Raw genomic sequence first — 19,067 nt, 5'->3', positions numbered from 1 at the left:
AAATGACGGTACATATTTGATATATTTTTGCATTCGTCCACATTCTAACCGATTTATCCAAATTTCCATTCGCCATGAATGCATAAACATCCTCTGAGGGATGCCTTCGAGAAGAGAAAAGTTGTTGATTGTCACTTTTTTGTCCTTATCATGTAACGAGATAAAATATTTAAATGTACATTACTAGACGTCTCATGTGTCACTGTAAAGCATGTAGTCTCTAGTTACTCACATGTCATTAGCATATCGCATTATCATTTATCTAATGTGAATTGTAATTCGAGGAGTACCGTCGAGAAGAAAGGAACACAAAAATTTACAGTGTTGGGCTGGCAATACGTGGGAATTCCTAAGGAGACTCAAACCGAAGGTCGAAACGTTTATTGTGAATAATAAAGTGCTTTTACCTACTGGCATCTTATTTATTTTGATCTTTCAATTTGCCAAGCATCGCGTTGATTTATACATCCCGTGAAATTATAAGTACGGGTATAATTTATTTGCCAACAGAATTTTATATTTACAGACAAAGTGGTATTCTAAGGAATATAAATTTCTATTCAAATATTCATCGATAACTGATTGCAGTTTCTTTACATCTCTACTCTGTTTATCCATCGAGAACTGCTAAGGATTCAACTACTTCGCGTATTATTTAAATATCTTTAGCGCATTGACAAACGAAATCACCACCGTGCAAACGCCTATTTGTGAAGAAGAAAAAAAACAACACTTACTTGCACTAATATGTGGCAAGCTTGGGAGGCAATTTGAAATAGGCCATCCTGCAAATTGCGTCCTGTATGCTCAGCGTTTTCGGACCGTGCGCCTTTCCAACCAAAGAACGACATTCTGATGGCTTGGCTAAAATTTGAAAGCAGCTTTCTGTAGAGCTACGACATTCTTCGAGAAAAGTGGAACACGCGGTAACAAATATATGCATAACACGGTATTGTACAATAAGTTGTTATGATACGGTTGTCACGTTGGATAAGCGATCACCCACGGTGTTCACGTGTGTGCGTTCAACGCACGCGCTCGAGGAGCTCACTGAACGCGTGCGAGCCTTTTTTCACCCCGAATGTTCTCCAATTTGCGATCGATTCGATGTAAACACTGCCAATCCTCCGTCACTTTCTCACTTATTTTCGTATAAAAGATTCCAATGTGTTACATTTTATTATTGGGTCACATTTGACCCGAGAGGAGATGGTCTCTCGTTTAAAAATAAATTGGAAATTTAAAAGGAACCTGAAAATCCAACGAGATCCTTAGAGTGGATGATGCGATCTTCGATGATTTATATCGGAACGAAGAAACTTTCTTCTATTGGATCAAAAATGACCCTGATAATGGTAATTGCAGGTTAACGTGACACAGAACTCGATAGACAATAAAACAATACTCAACGGAGTATTATATTAATTCCAGTCAATTATAATATTTCCAAGTACCGAAGGACGCTCCAAACTAACTAACTCGTCTGTTAAAATTTATCAGCCCTCGATTTGCATACAAACATGCTCCTCTACTCTCACAACCATCGCACGCAATTGTCAGATTATAAACAACACTCTCAACTAAAATTTATCGATCAGCAATTCGTAATCTTTCGGATACGATCGACTGTTGGTCGATTATTAATGGTAATTACCGAATGATCGCGCGTTACATTCTCCTAAACACTGAAATCACGGTCGTCACCTCGTTAATTGCACCACGCGATACGGTATAACGCGGTCGAGAACCGAGGAACGCGACGTGTCCTTGAACGATGTAATTGTAAACGTCGTGACGGGATTCGGTGATAACATACCTCGACGTAAAAAAATGTTTGATGACATTCGTGTACGCGCGGCGTCCCAGCCGTTGCGTCTGTTGACCTACCTATCGACGTATGTATTTTGCGGAGCGACCAGCGCCGATCGAAAAGTCACGTTTCCTTCACGACGGACTTGCGCTCAAGAGCTGTTCATGCCCTAGATACAATTCGACTGTCCACGTGGTTAAAACAACTATATCGTCTGTTTCCTTGGTTTTAAACTAATCTATTTTCAACTCAACTATTCAATTTGTTATAATGATCGTTTTATTGGTTTCTGAAGAAGGCATGCACGTGCACATTTGAATTCCTACAAGCATATCTTCATAGACACTGTGGATCACGTATTTTCGTTCGTCATGGAATATAAGAGCACTTTAAAAATAGATTTATCCAGGTGTTTGTATTTTATTTCATTTCATTTTTCTGTATATGCTATATAAAGTATTTTTTGCACGGTGGAATAAAAAAATACTTTAAAGGTAGATTTATACAGATTTATGTATTTTATTTTATTCATTTTGTATGTATGTCATATGACGTATCTTTTGGGTGGTATAGTTTTAATTTTATGTTCTTTAAAATGAAAACAAAGTGCATCGATCCCAAAGACAATTTATGTAATGTATTTACATATTTAATTGAACAAAAAAGAAATTGGGGTGCATCTGCAGCGATTTGGAAGACAGCTTGCAACAAAGTGTAACTTATTATATGTTTCTATACACATCCAGAATTGAAAATACGCGATTAGGGATTGAGAACAGGCCACCAGAATGGCTTGCCCACTTAAACAGCAAAAAAAAAAAAAAATGCATCCGACCAGGCTTGGCTCGGTTTCAAGGCGAAACGTAATCTGAAGTTGTTCCTTTTTCTAGAGGGTGTCGAGGGGGATGCCAAGGTCGATCTCATTATTTCTAAAAAAAAGGTATGGGTTTTTGTCTTACTCACCGTCCAACGGAACGTTTTAAGACGCGTACAATGATCCAGCCTGCGGTTGGAAGTCATTCAAGGTCGGCGAAGGTCAACTGTGATGAGGAATATCTTAATTCCAGAATCTGATCCGACTGGCTTCGATCATTTGCTCATTTAAACGCTGCTATAATGAAAGTATTTGAAACGACGACCTTGAGCATCGACGCTCTAACGTGATTCCGACGTCGACAGTATCGGGCTTTTTATCCGTATCATCAAATCTGGCGCGATTAGGTAATCTCTCAACACGCGAGAGTGTTTATCACAGTGAAAATCATATAAATTTCCGCCATTTTTTAACAACATTTAATCATATATTATTATACTAGTCTTAACTCTTGGTACACTCTTTTGTAAAGGTGAGTTGAATAGCACGTTCCATTTCAAAAATTCCAAGTTAACCACCATCTTCTCCATCTCCTTTACGCCTCTTTCAAAAAACGATTAACTTCAGTTTATCTCCACTTTGGAGCCAAGCAGGACCTGATTGTTTTTTATCTCATCGCCAAAAGTAGGTAAACTATTCACGTGGCCCGTTTTAAATACCTCACCCTGTATACATACACAAGTGAGTCGCCTAAGGCTTGGAACGTAAAATACCTTCGATGGCTTTAACGATTCGAGAGAATGTCTTCTTAAAACCACTTGTTCTCCACGAAGGGACGAACATTGTAACAAAGATTTTGTCTCAAGGTCATATTTTGCGAGATCTCAAGGTCAGCAACATCCTAGTAGACGGAACGATGTATTTCACAGTCGTATCGAAGATGATAAGAAAACGAATTTAGCCATGTATACGTTAACCTTCGTTTGACCTATTCAGAAGTTATTACAAAGTCAAAATTGAAAGAGGCAATCTCGTGTCAATGTTAAATATGAATATTTACGCTGTGCATACGATGTTTCATAAACGTTTAAGAGTATGAAAAGACGCTCGTTTCAGGATTAAATCGAAAAACTAAGGAACCTCGCACACATACGTAACAGTGAACGTACGCCTGGCCCTACCGTTACGCTGACTCGGTCTCCATTTTCAGTGCATTATTAAATATTCTATTCTTGTACATTTGATGTATTCGAGTGGGTAAACTCCAAACTACCTCCGTACGTCAAAATACGATTTTATAAGAATAGCTTCTCAGGTCAACGGAAGGTCAACGCATCATACGCGGTTGAATCTGTCTTCTAATACTATATGTATACATGAAAGTACTTCTGATTAATAAATCACGAGTAACCGAAACAACCTTCGAAACAAATATTTTTTTCCTTAGATATCACTAAAAGCCATGAATATATACCAGAGATGAGCAAAATCCAAGGCTTCGAATAAATCTGAAGTTCGCCAATGTGTTTGTCTCGTTTCTTTCTCTGGAAAATGTTCAAAAGAGGAAATGAGACAAACATATCGGCAAACTTCAGATTTATTCGAAACCTAGGGTTTTGCCCATCACTGATACATACCATCTGATCAAATTTGACCCGGACTGGTCCATTTCAATCGCTCGCGTAAACTGAATCGGTAAAATATTTTTGTTCTAGTTTGGTATAACCTTCTTTGACATTCGTGTAAAGTGCGCGCGAGATACGTCCATTTTTGTGAGTTTTTGGCAGTCATTTGTGTACGACGCGAAAAGATTGTCTGGCGATTTTTGCTATGGGAAAAAAAAATGGAACAACGAGTTTGCTTGAAATTTTGTGTTTCCAATGGAATTACGGCTACGCAGTCTTTGAAAATGTTACAGAAGTGTTATGGAGAGTCTACCCTATCGGGAACTCGAGTATTTGAGTGGCATAAAGGATTCAGTGAGGGTCGTGAAGTCGTAGAAAACTTGCCTCATGCGAGTCGTTTATCCACCTCTGTTAATGACGATAATATCGAAAAAGTGAAGGAAATCGTACTTGGAAATCGTCGGGTTGGCATTAGAGAGATAGCAGAGGCTCTCAACATTTCTTATGGACCGACTCAACACATTGTGGTTGATGTTTTGGGTATGAAGCGCGTTGCCGGCAGACTCGTACCGAAAGATCTGAATTTTCTAGCATTCTAGCCTGATTGTGACTAAATTTTTAGCCAAACACGAAACAAAAGTCATTGCTCCGCCACCGTATTCGCCAGATTTAGCTCCCTGTGACTTTGTTCTGTTTTCGAAACTCAAATATCCGCTTCGGGGAACACGGCATGAGTCGATTGAGGCCATAAAAAGAAATTCGCTGAAGAAACTAAAGGCCATTCCGGTCGAGGCCTATAAGAACTGTATGGAAAATTGGATTAACCGTTGGCATGCTTGTATTGGCTCAAAAGAAGCCTATTTTGAAGGCGATAATAAAGATTTGTATTAAAATTCATAAAAATGTTGTTTTTTTTTTAACTAGTCCGGGTCAAATTTGATCAGATGGTATTAGGTTTTAGGCTTTGACGACCCACCCTGTATATGTATATGTGTATATAGATATATTAATATAATATGAGACGTACATATTTCAAAGCCGTCTCTCCAATACCCCCTCGTACGAGGCGACAATAGGGAAGTAAATACGTATAAAAGGACGATGGCTGAAAGACATGCTCGTGTATGTGTAGCATTCCCATTTACTATCGTACGTATGTACATTCTGTGAACGAATTCGGTTCGCACGAACGAAAGCACTTAAAAAGCACTTGAAAATAAATAATGCGCGCGATGGCTCGAAATATGAAAGATGCGAAATAAATTTAATAAAGAAGTACAATAACAGTTACCGTGTTTTGAACGGCACTAAACGGGGTGGACGCATAACTGAGAGAACAACAAACATGTATCATATAGACAATGTGGCTAGAGAGACAGGGCTCGTTTAGCATAATTCGGTATGGAATAAATTCATTTCGCAGAACGTCTATACACGTACTATCATGTTATCTGTTCCGTACACACATTCGACCAAACAATCAGACCGGAGCATGAGTGCACGTGATTGTCAAGTCATCGCAAACAAAGGGGGACAACGTGTACTCGCGAATAACGCATACACAGACAGCCACACGCGATACACATAGTTGACACCATAAATAAAAGTAAACAAAAGGACACGTGAACTGTAATATAGTAGAAAATGGAGTGACAAGTAGAAATCTAAACAAGACACTGTAGATATTCTTCCGTAGTACGATAATCGTTTGATAAATAAAAAAGACTTAAATAAATGATATAGATGTATCACCCGTGGATGTGTCAGCGTGTAACGTTGCGATTTCTTCAACTAAATTCGTTGATAACGTTGCGCTAAACGTTTGCATCGCGTAGAGTATTCCAATCATGGAAACTTTAATGGCAGGTTCACTTTTAACAAAAACGAAACATTCAAATTTTCAGCCAGAAAAAAGCAGTAGAAATACAGATCGAATCTGTCTTTACATTCTACAAAAAGACGTAAATTACAGTTTATTTTCCCTTTGTTATACCGATAAAATTAACTCCACGAAACTCTTGTTTCAAATTGATTGGACGCTTTCGCAGAGTTCGTAGTGTTCTTCGGCACATTCCATTCCAACCAAGTCGAAGCTGACCGAGGATAGCCGACACAAGTCGAACGAGGATTTTCCCTATTTTAGGGAAACCGAGCGTTTTCCCATTTTCCCCATTTCAACCATTTTTAACAAAACTCATATTTCTATTTTCTTTCCCTATTTTCAAATATTGAATTATAGTTCAGTTGGTATTATTTCTAGTGGCGCCATCGGCGGGAAAACGTCCAAATTTGTCCTCGAATAGTTCCTATTCTTACTGTTAAGTGGCGCCATTGGCATTGTTTTTTTATTTTTTTTTTTTTATTGAAAGAATAAGAACAAGCTCCACATCCACCGATCCATAAGCCTTACATATGTATCACATTCAATTAAATTTACTTATCGTATAACTTATATTAATAGGAACAATACATTTATTTAGATTTTCTTATCGTGTAACTTATACTATTAGGAACAGTATTTATCTATAATGTAATATTACTCTTCTCAAAAAAGTCATTAAGTATTCTACGTATCTTAATATTTAGTTCTTGTAAAAAATAGTCTAGCCATTGACACTGTTTTTTACCGACAAATGGCGACATCTAGCTTGAAGGAACAAAACTAACCCGTTACTACAAACTTTAGCGTTTTGTCACCGATGGCGCCACTGATAATAGGTTACACTCCATCTAGCAGCAACAATAGGAACTACTTTCTCTATAAACTTGGGCATTTTCCCACAGATGACGCCACTGGTACTAAATTTTCATCACTTTGCGGTCGAATGGCGGGAAATAGCCGCCCGCGCATTACAAAGCGACCCGCGTATGTTTGACTTTCTGAGCAATATTATAAGCAACCATATAGTAGAATAAGCAGCATTACCTTTCTTTTGAAAAGAAATTAAAGATCATTAACGATAAAGTCTTAGTATTTATAACGGAAACGTGTATATTTGCTCAGCCACGCGCACCAACACCTCTCGCCCACAGCGACGCTAGCTCGTCGGACGGCTCCGTCCCCAAAGAAATATGTAATAAATAAATGTAAACATTGTAAAAAACAACTAATAATGCACTTTAAATAACTAACAAACAAACTAACACCGAACTGTAGTTCAATGACTACACATACATTCCACTCCGTTCCTCGCTTTGACCAGCTTTGACTATAGTCAAAGGTTCCTCGTAAGCATTATCCCTAGCCATTGCTGGTATCCCATCGTTAAATTCCCTACTTCTTATTTACTCGGACAATTCGCTGGAATAAAAGCAACTATTAAAAAAGGGGATGAAACCAAAAGATAAATCCTTGGAAACGGGATGCAGGAGTGTACAGGAGAAAAGGAAATGGCGTTGAGGAAGGGAAAAATATGGGAAACGGAAAGATAGAAAAAGCGAGCGCAAGAAGTAGAGGGGATTAGAGTACATTTGAAAAAGGCACTAAATCGTAATAGCGTAACACACCAATCGACGATACAAACACAGACTCGCGGTCGATGAATGGAGGCGTGTATCCTGGCTCTCCGCAGTGTGTCATCGTACCGTCGAAATAGTTGGAGTCGGAGCAGCGTTTCCCTCGCCATCCGTCGGCCGTCGCCGCCATTGTTTCCATGGGCGAGCAATCAAGCGTACGGCCTTATAAACGAGCAAGTAGACGCGGAAAACGACTCGCGCTAGTAGCCATCGAGTTCCATTGACAGTTTGAAGATTCATTCTCGTCAGGGAACAATGAAAAGTGTTTGCGTTTCGATTCTGAACGTGTGGCTCGTTCTCGTGACTTTTTGAGTAAACATAAAAAAAGATTGACGACGGAACGTCGCAAGGACTGTGTATCGAGAAGGAACGGTTGTACGGTGTCCTTTCTCGTCGAGCGTGGATTTCGTACGGTGATGGTGATGGTGCTAGTGATGGTAAAGAGAGTGGTGCGTTGCTCTTCAGTGTCGTTCGGCGCGACGAATGCCGTTTTAGTGGAGAGATCGGACGCGTCCAGCTCGTTCCTTTGACCGGATCACGCCGATCGTCTCAAGGAAGATTCAAGTCGGGAAAAGTAATTTCGCGCCGTACGACTCTTCCTTGTTTCCCCTAAGAAATTCTCCGCATGCGGCACCTTTCCCATTGGAAACACTTTCCAGGCAATCGTTAAATATTCCGTGCAATCACGATCGTCCACGAATCCATTCCCAAGTTCCTGACAGCTCGCTTTTATGTGACGGCTTATTTCTACCCCGAACCACGAGCTTCGATCCCCAGAACATTATGTGATACTTTTTCGGAGCTTTGCATCCTTTCTTCGCCACGGTGATCGCGATTACGAACGTGCAAAGGTTAGTTCCCATTGGCGACGAATACTCGGCGAAACGAAAGAAGCTTCTCGGTTTCTCTTTTCTCGAAAACTTGAACGATTTCGAATCTAAAATCGGTGACGTGAGCAGCTATTCTGCTGAGATGCCCTCTTAAACAGAAAATTAATTCTTTTTAAATCTTCTGCAATATTAGACGAAAATAAAGTGCTTTGGACAGTATTTGTCAGTTAAAAAAATTCTGACATTTCTACGTGTTTATCATTCTCCCAAGTGTTGTTTCTACGAAGACAATGCTGGTGGTTACTTGAGAAGTTTTCTGTTTGTTACAAAATGAAGGTACTCCGAATTGGGGGGTTGCGCACCCTTAGCTACGCCACTGTTGGGAGCACGAGTAAAAATCGGGAGGCCAAAGACCGGTTTCGAAAAGGCGGAACAGGGACGGCACGAAAACTTGCGGGACAATGGAGGAGAAGTTTCGAACCGTTTCTTAATCTATCGAAAAACTTTCAAAGTAGGATAAAAAGTAAAGCGAGTACGTGTTCGGTGTTTAATAGTCTCCTACGCGCAGATCCGCGCCTATTCGCGCATCGCTCGAACGAAAGGGCAGTAAGCAGGGCCGAATGGACGTGAAAAGCAAGCGATGCAACGCGTCGGGGGCTTTTTATTAAGGAGGCTTCTACAAAAGAACAGTTTGCTTTTAAATTTTCCTTCTTGCGGGTATCGAAAGCAAATTTAATTAACGAGAAACTTGGCACTTTAACATACATATAATAACAAAATAACGATTAAATATTTCTACTTAGAGTTATAAGTGTTTGAATATCAGGCCACAGAATTAGTTTCCACGCCTAATAGTTTCAAAAGCTAAGGATTCGTTTATCCTAACATTTGTAACATTAGAAGGCGCCAATATTGGAGTTGCCTCGGGGTGCTGGTGACTATAGTGCCAGCCCTAGGCAGCAGGTATATACGAGGCTCGCGGTAAAGGGAGCACACGTTGAACGAAACGGATCAGAACACGTGTACTTCGTTGAATAATGCATCTCTCTTGGTGGCTTCGTTTGCAGTCGCATTTCGCGACTATCTCGAAGCGCTTCTTTTACCGCACTGTCTACATTGCCACCGTGAGTGATCTCAGTGAACGTTTTATTCCTCTCACCCGATCAGTTCGATTGCTCTTCCGCTTCGAACACCGAATGACACCCGCGTGCCGGTATGTTTGGTTCAGAGATGGGCGAGATACAATTAAAACGATGTTAATAACGTTACTGTTTCTTGTTTCAGGAAAGAAATGATCCTGGAGGGGCGAAAACACTCCCCTTGAAGAAATTGTGAGCTTTGTATATCGACAAAACTTTAATCTCTTGCGGCACGAATTTCAAATGGACTTTTATAGGTTCAATTGTTTAATACATTTAATTATAATCACAAGTAATGTTAAATTTGATACAAAACCAAACGTACACATATGTGTCAATATTCCTCAAGGGGTTAATTAAAAATATCATGATTTTTAATATTATAAATATTTGAAAATTCACAATTTCTTCAAGTGGGTCCTTCAGCCCTAGGATCGTTTCATTCCCGATCCACAAAATAATTACTTCTTAAATCTCTAACTTATTATTATTATATTTATTATTATTATTATGTATTCTGTATTTAGAATTCTAGTATTCATTCCAATAAGCATGTAGCCTCTTATCTTGTATTCGTAGACAGATAAGAATTTTTGCCCACCTCTGGTGACGTACGAATAATTCCACGAAAACGAGACGAATCCGTATCGGTTTGCTGGTCGAAATCGATAAATTAGATCGTTCGTTCGCTTGATATCTTTGCCGAGTAATAATAAAGCGGTCCGTCGAGTTCGACGCTCGAATCGAAATTTGATTATACAGACGAATGAAAACGAAGTACAATACATATCTCGTGGAGCATGTGTAAACGCGAGCAACCAAAACATTGCACTTTGTAATTATTACGGTAGCGGCGATCGTGGCGTTTGGATCGTGACGAGCCGTACAGTTTCCGTTTTTCCATTTCAGGATGCTGGGACCTTCCGTTCCGCATCGAAAAGGGAGTCTCGGCCCGACGACGATGCTCATGCTCCTGATTCTATCGTTGAGTGACGTACACTTCGCCAATGGTGAGTAATTTTTATTTTTAATACACTGTAAAGATGGCACATTGATATCGAAGTAACGACTTTTAATCTTAAGACTTGAGTCATTACAATTTAGACTATAGCACCTCTTGGTTCGTTACATTTTACATTGGTAAACTATTATAACATTTTACCAATAACAGTCTTTTTTTTATTTGACTCAACTTTTTATTCTTCTATTTCAACTTCTTATTTATCTATTTCATCCAACTTCATATAAATTTGGATAAATTTAAGTCGTTAAAAGTGAATCAATTGTTTCTCATTCGCCAAAAGAAGATACCCTCTTTAACTCGTCGCTGATATAGCATGTATGCGACTGTTATATCGAGTAAATTTCGTCGGTCCCTTGGTGGTCGTTATAACCCAGTTCCCACGTGGTTCGAAATCATGCTGTTCGTCGTTTACTTTCTCATTTAATTTGCCTCGATAGATAGGCATCAGAATAGGATCGATGCTTGGCAATAAGGTCGCGACAATTATCTATTCGTACCGTGGAAAAAGAACATTTCTGTTGTCTAAAAATACTTCTGTCTCTACCCGTTCGTAACTGGCAGCGCCGATGTAATGGACGTACCATATCCGATTGAAAAAATAGAAAGCCTGGAGGTTTGACTTCGTTTCTATTTTCGTATCGCGTCTGCGTATTTAACAATTCATTCAATTATTCTGACAAAGATACCCTCCTCCACATTCAATTTTAATGTGCTCACAGGAGATGCTGTTTTCTTTATTAATGTTTCGATGCATTTTTTCTTTAAATTGGTCCCCATTCTGCATCTGCAACAGTACATATCAGAATTTAATTAATTCGCAATTTAACACTGTCCATTTTTATGATTGGTCTATGGAACTTAGAAGGTGGAGGCAGAGTTGGGCTTTACTTTTATAGGGGCTCTCTGATACCTGGAAGTGGGAGATAAATATACATATAAGAAAAACCAGAAAAAGAGAAAAATAGAAAAATTTGTATTTATGAAAAAATGTACAACCCCAACGCAATTGGGTCCTCTTCTGGAACCTTGAAAAGCTGGGAACCCTCTCTCTTGTAAGGGTCCTCCAACCCTTACTGCTCGCGCAGACTAATGAAATGATAGAAATCGGTCAATAAACAAACACGAATTTCTATTTAAATTGTTGCAGGTTCCTGCGAGTTTCCAGCGGGTTGGGCCGGAGAATGGTACCAGTATGGAAAACTGGTATCGATTGCCGTAAACGCGACCATGCTGGGTGAAAGGACGTGCGTGGAGCGATCGAAAGACACGTACATCGTGTAGTAAGTATTCAAAGTATTTGAAAATGGTAGACAAAGTTACAATGAATATGTAAAGTAGGTACAGCGACATTGATCGTTTTCAGCGGCGACAATTGCTATCACTGCTTGATCGTCAACGATCGACACGAGAATGTGATCCAGTTTCGCGAAGGTGAGAATCGATTCTCCTTCTCCCAAGGAAGGGAACTTATGGATAAAAATAATATTCCAGATACATTTTCTCTGCGAAAATATTATTCGTTTAAAAGTGTTTGATTCGGTAACAATAAATTCACAGATAATTTGAGATAAATAAATAGAGTGATAGAAATATGTATTCTACTTCATTTGCCGGGCGAAGTAATGCACCGCGTATTTAGAGTCTGAAAAGTTGCGAAACCCTGGCAAACAAGATTCACAAGTTTACCTTTCTTGGGAACAGATCATATATAATTTTCTTATCAGACGTTGGCGTTAGTCACGCTGTTATGGTTCCTCGTTATTTACCGAATGATTCGTTCTCTTCTCCAGGTTGGTGTTCCGCGGATTTAGCACCGTTGGAAGACATGTGTCAGAACATCAAATCGGACGATACCCTGTACTCCATGTTTCGCTTGAATTCCAAGCCAATACCGTGCCCCTTCAGCGGCGCGTCGTTTACGTTCAGCTACGATAAGGGGTATGGCGAATGCGCGATGCCCGTCAGTCTCGGGGAAAAGTGCACCGACGAGAGCAAATTGCTTCTCAAGTATCAAGCTTGCCCTGACATCCAAAGAAGCGAGAGCAACAGTGAGTCATTGAACGCCAGGATCTATTTTGGTTCTTTCTCTAGCTTTTTATTTATCTATTCACTTATTCGTGGTTAGACCTTCTATATGGAAAGAAAAAGAAAGAATAAATGTCGGAGAAAAAGATATAGAAACGATTGAGCGTCTGAGAATCGTAATGGCATTTCATTTTCAGCGGAAGAATTGCAGTGTCTCGCTATATGGAACGACGGCCGTAACAAGTACCTCGTTGGAACGCTGGAGGGACGAAGCGTCTCAGGCGTTGAGAAAACGTACAGGTACGCGGTAGCCTCGAAATTCCGATCTATAGATTCTAATGTAGGTAAATTTGAAAATTACTCTGTTGAGAGTGTATAAAATTTATTAAAACCTATCTCGCTCCTCGGGTATCAAACGATAAATGTATGAACGGTGCACTTCAATTCAGCTTATTGTGGCGAATGCAAATAGCACACGTTTATTTTAAACCAGCACTGTGATTTGCGATTTAAAATAAACGCGTGCTACTTGCATTGACCCTAATAAGCTAAATTAAAGTGTACCCCTTCGTGTAAATTAAACCTTCGTATTAATCTTAACGGTTGTGACAGATATAAGTGTATTAATAATTTAAATTCTGATCTATATACCCATTTTTTTTTTGTGCACGGACAGATGTTTCCTGTACGAGGAGAAGACTCACCATCAAGGAAAAGTGGTGTATCTGCTCGCTCAATCCGGCGAACCAACTTGCAATGGCTTAACCACTATCTCCGAAGGCTCCCCTACGATCAAGCTTATGAAGGGTACGATAAATTTCGATCTCGCTCACGTACTTCTTTTTCGAGAAGAAAACGTGTCTCATCCGATGATATTTGATAGTCGACAAGGAGCACAACAGATGCAAGTATCCATCGTGGATCACCGAGCACCATGACTGGCACTCTTTGGACGGCACTAAAGTCTACCATTTCACAAACAAAAACGCGACGCTGAAGGTTCGAGTACAAGACGCCGAGGGGGACTCGTTTCATGAAGAGAAGATCGTTTGTCACAATTTGGAAAAGATGCATCCGACTGATAATTCGCAAGGATACAAGATAAAGTTGGTTGCTCACGTGACCAGTGGCTGGTGAGTAAACCTTGCGACTAAGGGTTGAGTCAATGAAAATTATATCGAACGAAGTTAGTTATTGAAAATGGCGTGTCGTTACAGCGACATTGGGTACGTCTGCATGATATTCCACAAAAGAGATCACCACGTCATAGAGCTACAGCAGTCGGGTGAGTATTTCTCGCTTCGCCCATTTATAATTCACCATTTACCATTTCTAAATATCGATCGTCCGTAGATCAAAAGGCCATAATGCCAGACGAAGCGTGCTCCCTCTCCGATACATCCACGATGCCCTATACCACGCTAATAAGTGAGTATAGCAACAACTGGTCGCCATTACGAGGGAGTCCTGTACTTTAAGTTGAGAATTCCGATCTCTATAATTTGTAAACATTTTTAATTGCTCAGGCTCGTCGTTGCGTCAGAGAAAGTGCCCCAATCACGGACGATACATGATATTAGGACTTGCTCCGTTCCACGTGCCCAATGTGCCGTTTCGCCGGCAACGTCGCAGCGACAAACGCTCTTCTAGGCTCACCAAAAGGAGGGCTTGGAACGAAGACATGCAACAGTTGAAGCCGCACGAGCAGCAACAACGGCAACATCAGTCGCAGCAACAGCAACACCACCAACATCACCACCACCATCAACACGGAGGGGAGCAGCAGCAACAAGAGCAGCACGGAGAGGAATGCAGAAGTACAAATGTCCAAATCGGTTGTACTTCGTCGGATCAGAATGAAATCGTCGTTAGCAAATCGTGCGACGGAGAAGAATCGAGTGAGTGTTTGCTTAGTTTCTGCTTAGTTATGAGCCCTCTATCGGTGTAGAAGGTTCAGTTCAGTGGTGTATTCACGTGATCGATATTATTGTAGCGTATTATTGTCACGGAAGCTGGGAAGAAAGAGGCATTTGGTACACGATAGTGTCTCAGAAAACGAATCAAGCTTCCTCGGGGCTCGGCCAAACCTACTGTTTTTCGATGCGTTTCGACGGCAACGCGGGTAAACAATCCATGACCGGAAGGACCAGTAGAGCCAAGCTCTCCGAACAAGAGCTTTGGTACACGAGATTGGATCGCGTTTGTCGAAGAGAAACAGTCGGCGAGGACGAGTGGTCCCACAGCCTCGTCGGACAAGGTATTGAAGTCACTATTCAAATTATTTAGTTCTTCGTGTTCCATCGTATTCACTTCCATACACATCTTCTTCTTCTACGTTTCTTTACACCTTCTTCTCCTTATTGCAGGTGTTTGCGAAGACGTAACGAAGGCAGCTTCCAGCTTGGCGCCACTCTTTTCCCTGTCCAGAATCCTGTTCATCCTAACTGTGGGAAATTGCGCGGCGTACAGATATCTATTGAGATGATATGCAAACCTCACGTGAAACGGAGTCGATGCTCGTGATAGAAACGTTCCTTCGAACGCTTACGCGAAACGAGCAGAGAAGAAGGCTGGCAAATCCCAACGATTCCGCTCGTTTCCCCTCATTTCAGCTATGATGACCAAGAGTAAGCGGTTCGATCCGAGCGACGCGATTCGTCGATCGAATACGCGAAGCTCGTCTATTTACACGGCCAACCGACCCCTGCGCTCGATCATTGCGTTTCTTTTCTATTTCCGGCCTGTTGATCGTCAGCGTGCGAATTATCGTTTCCCCTCTCCTCTACATCTCCCTCTCTTCAACAGCTGCAACGGTTTTTTCGCGTTGCGATACCTACTTTTTGACTTTCCTGTAACCTTCATTCGCATTTCTCTCTGCTCCTGTATACTTAGGGGACGTACTTAGATTCTAGGTCTTAGGGCCGTCCGTTTCGTGCGATAATCGAGAGTTTCTGTGCGACGAATGTCTATCTACATCCTGTGAATTTATATATTTGCACTTGTATTTTTTATATATGTAGGTGTACGTTGATAAAAAAAAAAAGAAGAAAAAAAAGGTGGGAAACAAAAATGTTCGCCGACACGCCGGGAAACCACAGACATTAGTTTAAAAATGCGAGAGTGCGAGCAACGACGGCCTCGATCGTTCTTTCTTTTATACAAATATATTTTTTTTAATTTTTAATTTTTGCGAATACGAGATTCCTCGAAGCACGGGGGGCGCATCGTAACGGTCGATTCGCCAACCGTGCACCCGCAGCTTCTGTAAATATGAGCAGGGTATAAAACGAGTCAAGACCATGTTCGATTTAATCGCGAGCGAAATCGATATAATCCTACAACTACGAATTTGGTTAATTTAACGCGTAACAACTACGATAAGAAAATACTTTTTACCTCTTAACTAGCTACACTTTGTATATATAATAATTTAAGCACTGTATAAAGACTGTTTTTAACGAGTATAGAGTTTTCCACTCACGACCGCGTCCGATTACCGAGCACCGATCTGACAAGAAACGATTACTCGTCGAATTTTCCTTCGCACTCGCGAATCATCGACGGAACGCGTGCTCGACTTTACAACACGCGAAACATGCCATAACCGGTATCGAGTCGTTAATGGACATTGAAATGATTGTTATCGAGATTTAATAGCAGAGTATAGTTGTGTAGTTTTTCGTGGTTTTCGCATTCTTTTTTGGATTTCATTTACACCGTACAAGTGTACTGTGTCCGGTGATGAATCTGTACTTATCAAGGCCTGAAGCTAGTTATCTTTGTAAGATTCTTCGCGTAACGAGATATATTTATATCGAATATATTTCATCGTACGAAGGATCGTACAAAGTGTACCACGGGACAATAGAAGAAACATTTTGTTTTTAACTAGAAGCTGATTATTTATCTTAAGGAACGATCCTTAATTTTCTGATATGTTTTTATGAAATGTGAATGTTATTATTATGAAAGTATATTTATCGTATTGTTCTCTACACGAAATGTTCAAAAATTTGGACACGCAAACTAAGGAAAATCGAACAGGAAAGTGTATTAAGAAATATAGAAACCGCGAACGACCAAACTAGTAGAGTAACCAAAACTAGATAGAGAAAAATTGCATATATGCAGTCTTGCGTAAGTGGAAGATTGCCAATAAAAAGAATCGGTAATTATTTTGTCAAAAATTCGTAGAAAAACAAAGTTTTACGGAATCACGCCATTTTTCAAGAACAAATTCTTCTTCTATGCTTCTGAATAATAGTTCAATTAAAAGATCAACAAACAAGGAGCTCTTGGGGGTTCGATGCTGCGATCTATTTGATGTTTATTGTAATTTACACGCGATGATACGGCTGTCCATTAACCTCGTTACATTCACAACGTTTGTTAAGTTTATACATAAATTAGCCGAGCGCGATGCAGGTGAACTCTAATACAAGACACAGACCACACACATACACAGACAGACATACACACAATACACACATTTACAAAAGATTGAGACTGTTCCGAAATTCAAATAATTAGAATATACGTGTACGACGATGCATTGGTTCTAACCCGTAAGGTAGACAAATTTTTAATATCGAGATAAATTTTTATTTTTATACGCATAAAACTATCGTTCCCAGTTCGACCCTCGTTCGCACCACCATTCGCCGACTTGTTTCACCTGTTGGGATACTCTTGCCACTTATTCACCTATCCCTCCCACTCCTCTGCACGCTCCCTTCGGCCTCTGTTTTACGATACTTCACTTGGTTCCTGATATATTTTATACTTTTCGATAGGAACGAGCAGACAAACCCCGCACCTCGTCCAACAGAATGTTATTCGCTATAGTTTTACTAACGCGTTTCTGCGCGTCTCTTAGGTTTGCCTCGATTTTCTCCCATCTTTGGAGAAAAAGTTAGAATATAAGTAGAACGTAGCCTACAATTTTACTCCAACTTTACTGCCATGTCTAGGTTCCCGATTTATTTATAAGCTAACCTTTTACTGCTGCGCCTAAGTATGCTCTTTCGAGAGTAACGATGCTACTCTAAATACTCGAGTTAAAGAAAACGCAACACTTTGCGTTCTCTGAGGCAATTTTGTATAATTCTTTACTTTTTAATTTATATATATATATTTATATAAGTATGTTTATCGAAACAGAAATTGTGAAATTAATGAATGTCAGAGGCTATCGTTGAATGATTCAACAGCGAAAAGGTTAATGAAAAACGAATGTTTCAAAGCGTGAGGTGAAGAGACGCGTAGATACGCAGAGATTCGAGTGACCGTCGATCACAACCGACCACGAAGGATCTACTAACGTGTGTGTACGCGAACGGTTTTTGTATAGTTCGCGAGCGAAAAGAATGCACCTTACTCTTTTGACATTCAAACGGTCTATATCCAATACCTGTTACAAATCTTTGAAATTAAAGAGGGAGGGATCCATCAAATTATCATTAAAATTGTCACGAAAAATTTGTGGCGAAACTATCCCTAATAATCATCCAAACAGCACTATGTAAACACATAAAAAAGCCCTTCAAAGAATACTTGGAACGTTAGTCGCACAGATGCATTCTTCTCGCGGACGAACAGTACATTCTGTATGTCGGATGCGAGTTTACAAGCTGAAGTGTGTGTGCAGAAAGGTAACTAAACGCGTGCGTGCGTACGTACGCTTACAGTAGTCTATTGTTTGTTTACCATTGTGATGTCAACGCAACAACGACGTTCACGACGACGATTGATGACGTTAACGACGAAGACGATTTCGATGAGAGAGATGATACGATACAAAGAAATAAATAAATAAAAATAGTAGCGTTTAAGAAGCTCGCGCGTTGCTCGTCTCAGCGGTCGAGTGTATCCAATGAAGACGTTTCGATCGTGCGCCGTTGTGAATTTACGAGGAAAAAGCATAAAACGAAAAAAAAATGCTGGAGAACCCAGTAGCAATGGCGTTTCGAAGTGGTACCGCTCGAGGGGATCCTACCACCGTTTTGTTCCTAAACGGTGAACTCTAGTAACGAGGCACTGGCGAGTTGTAGGTTGGAGAGCAGCTCTATGCACGGAAATGAATCGTTTTCTCGAGAACATTTTGAATTGTGTATCGATACCACTGCTTCATCGACGAACGTCGATCAATCGAAAGTGGTACCGACGTCTTCGTTTCGCCAGAACCGCTGATCGAACGTTGTGACCCCACGACTAAGAGCTACACTGTGTGTACCGTTTATTATTATATTTTGAATATGACGAAATACACATACATGTACAGAATA

General features: G+C 40.3%; 2 protein-coding genes and 1 long non-coding RNA gene across 11 annotated transcripts in view; 1 reads left to right on the top strand and 2 right to left on the bottom strand.

The window, feature by feature from the left end:
- Positions 1-7,895, bottom strand: part of LOC128880271 (5'-3' exonuclease PLD3-like) — a 19,545-nt gene extending 11,650 nt beyond the window's left edge. The window contains exons 1-3 of one of the 5 annotated variants that reach the window (XM_054130192.1): positions 7,757-7,895; positions 7,176-7,550; positions 738-1,251 (exon numbers count right to left, since the gene is read on the bottom strand). In XM_054130192.1, the coding sequence (XP_053986167.1) occupies positions 738-851 (114 nt within the window). In that variant the 5' untranslated portion in view covers positions 852-1,251; positions 7,176-7,550; positions 7,757-7,895. Of the gene's footprint in view, positions 1-737; positions 1,252-1,654; positions 1,784-1,816; positions 1,961-7,175; positions 7,551-7,756 lie in introns of those variants that run through there. The other 4 variants (XM_054130171.1, XM_054130182.1, XM_054130200.1 and 1 more) reach the window with 4 other exon arrangements.
- LOC128880240 (uncharacterized) lies at positions 7,840-19,067 on the top strand. Of its 5 annotated transcripts, XM_054130136.1 has the most exons (14): positions 7,840-8,616; positions 8,932-9,127; positions 10,644-10,744; positions 11,906-12,038; positions 12,122-12,189; positions 12,549-12,806; positions 12,981-13,083; positions 13,460-13,590; positions 13,667-13,916; positions 14,001-14,068; positions 14,137-14,211; positions 14,310-14,681; positions 14,777-15,040; positions 15,150-19,067. In XM_054130136.1, the coding sequence occupies exons 3-14, from the start codon at positions 10,645-10,647 to the stop codon at positions 15,266-15,268; spliced, it is 1,941 nt and encodes a 646-aa protein (XP_053986111.1). In that variant the 5' UTR covers positions 7,840-8,616; positions 8,932-9,127; position 10,644; the 3' UTR covers positions 15,269-19,067. The 5 variants fall into 5 exon arrangements, with proteins under 5 accessions (XP_053986111.1, XP_053986101.1, XP_053986093.1 ...); XM_054130126.1 differs by lacking the exon at positions 8,932-9,127 and having other exon boundaries at positions 7,840-8,339; XM_054130118.1 differs by lacking the exon at positions 8,932-9,127.
- Positions 10,753-19,067, bottom strand: part of LOC128880454 (uncharacterized) — a 39,163-nt gene continuing 30,848 nt past the window's right edge. The window contains exon 3 of the long non-coding RNA XR_008457828.1: positions 10,753-11,542. This is a non-coding gene — a long non-coding RNA (uncharacterized LOC128880454). The remainder of the gene's footprint in view (positions 11,543-19,067) is intronic.

This window comes from Hylaeus volcanicus, chromosome 1, assembly GCF_026283585.1.
Source record: "Hylaeus volcanicus isolate JK05 chromosome 1, UHH_iyHylVolc1.0_haploid, whole genome shotgun sequence".
Lineage (NCBI taxonomy): Eukaryota > Metazoa > Arthropoda > Insecta > Hymenoptera > Colletidae > Hylaeus > Hylaeus volcanicus.
The sequence above is the reverse complement of the archived record's forward strand: the minus strand, read 5'-3'. Positions and strand labels throughout refer to the sequence as shown.

What these genes read in the sequence shown, in the direction of transcription:
- LOC128880240 (XM_054130099.1), top strand. Translation starts at nt 9,633, where the DNA reads ATGCATCTCTCTTGGTGGCTTCGTTTGCAGTCGCATTTCGCGACTATC. An exon ending in CGAATGACACCCGCGTGCCG is followed by an intron (nt 9,809 to 10,643) that starts GTATGTTTGGTT and finishes TTTCCATTTCAG; the next exon opens with GATGCTGGGACCTTCCGTTC. An exon ending in TACGATCAAGCTTATGAAGG is followed by an intron (nt 13,591 to 13,666) that starts GTACGATAAATT and finishes GATATTTGATAG; the next exon opens with TCGACAAGGAGCACAACAGA.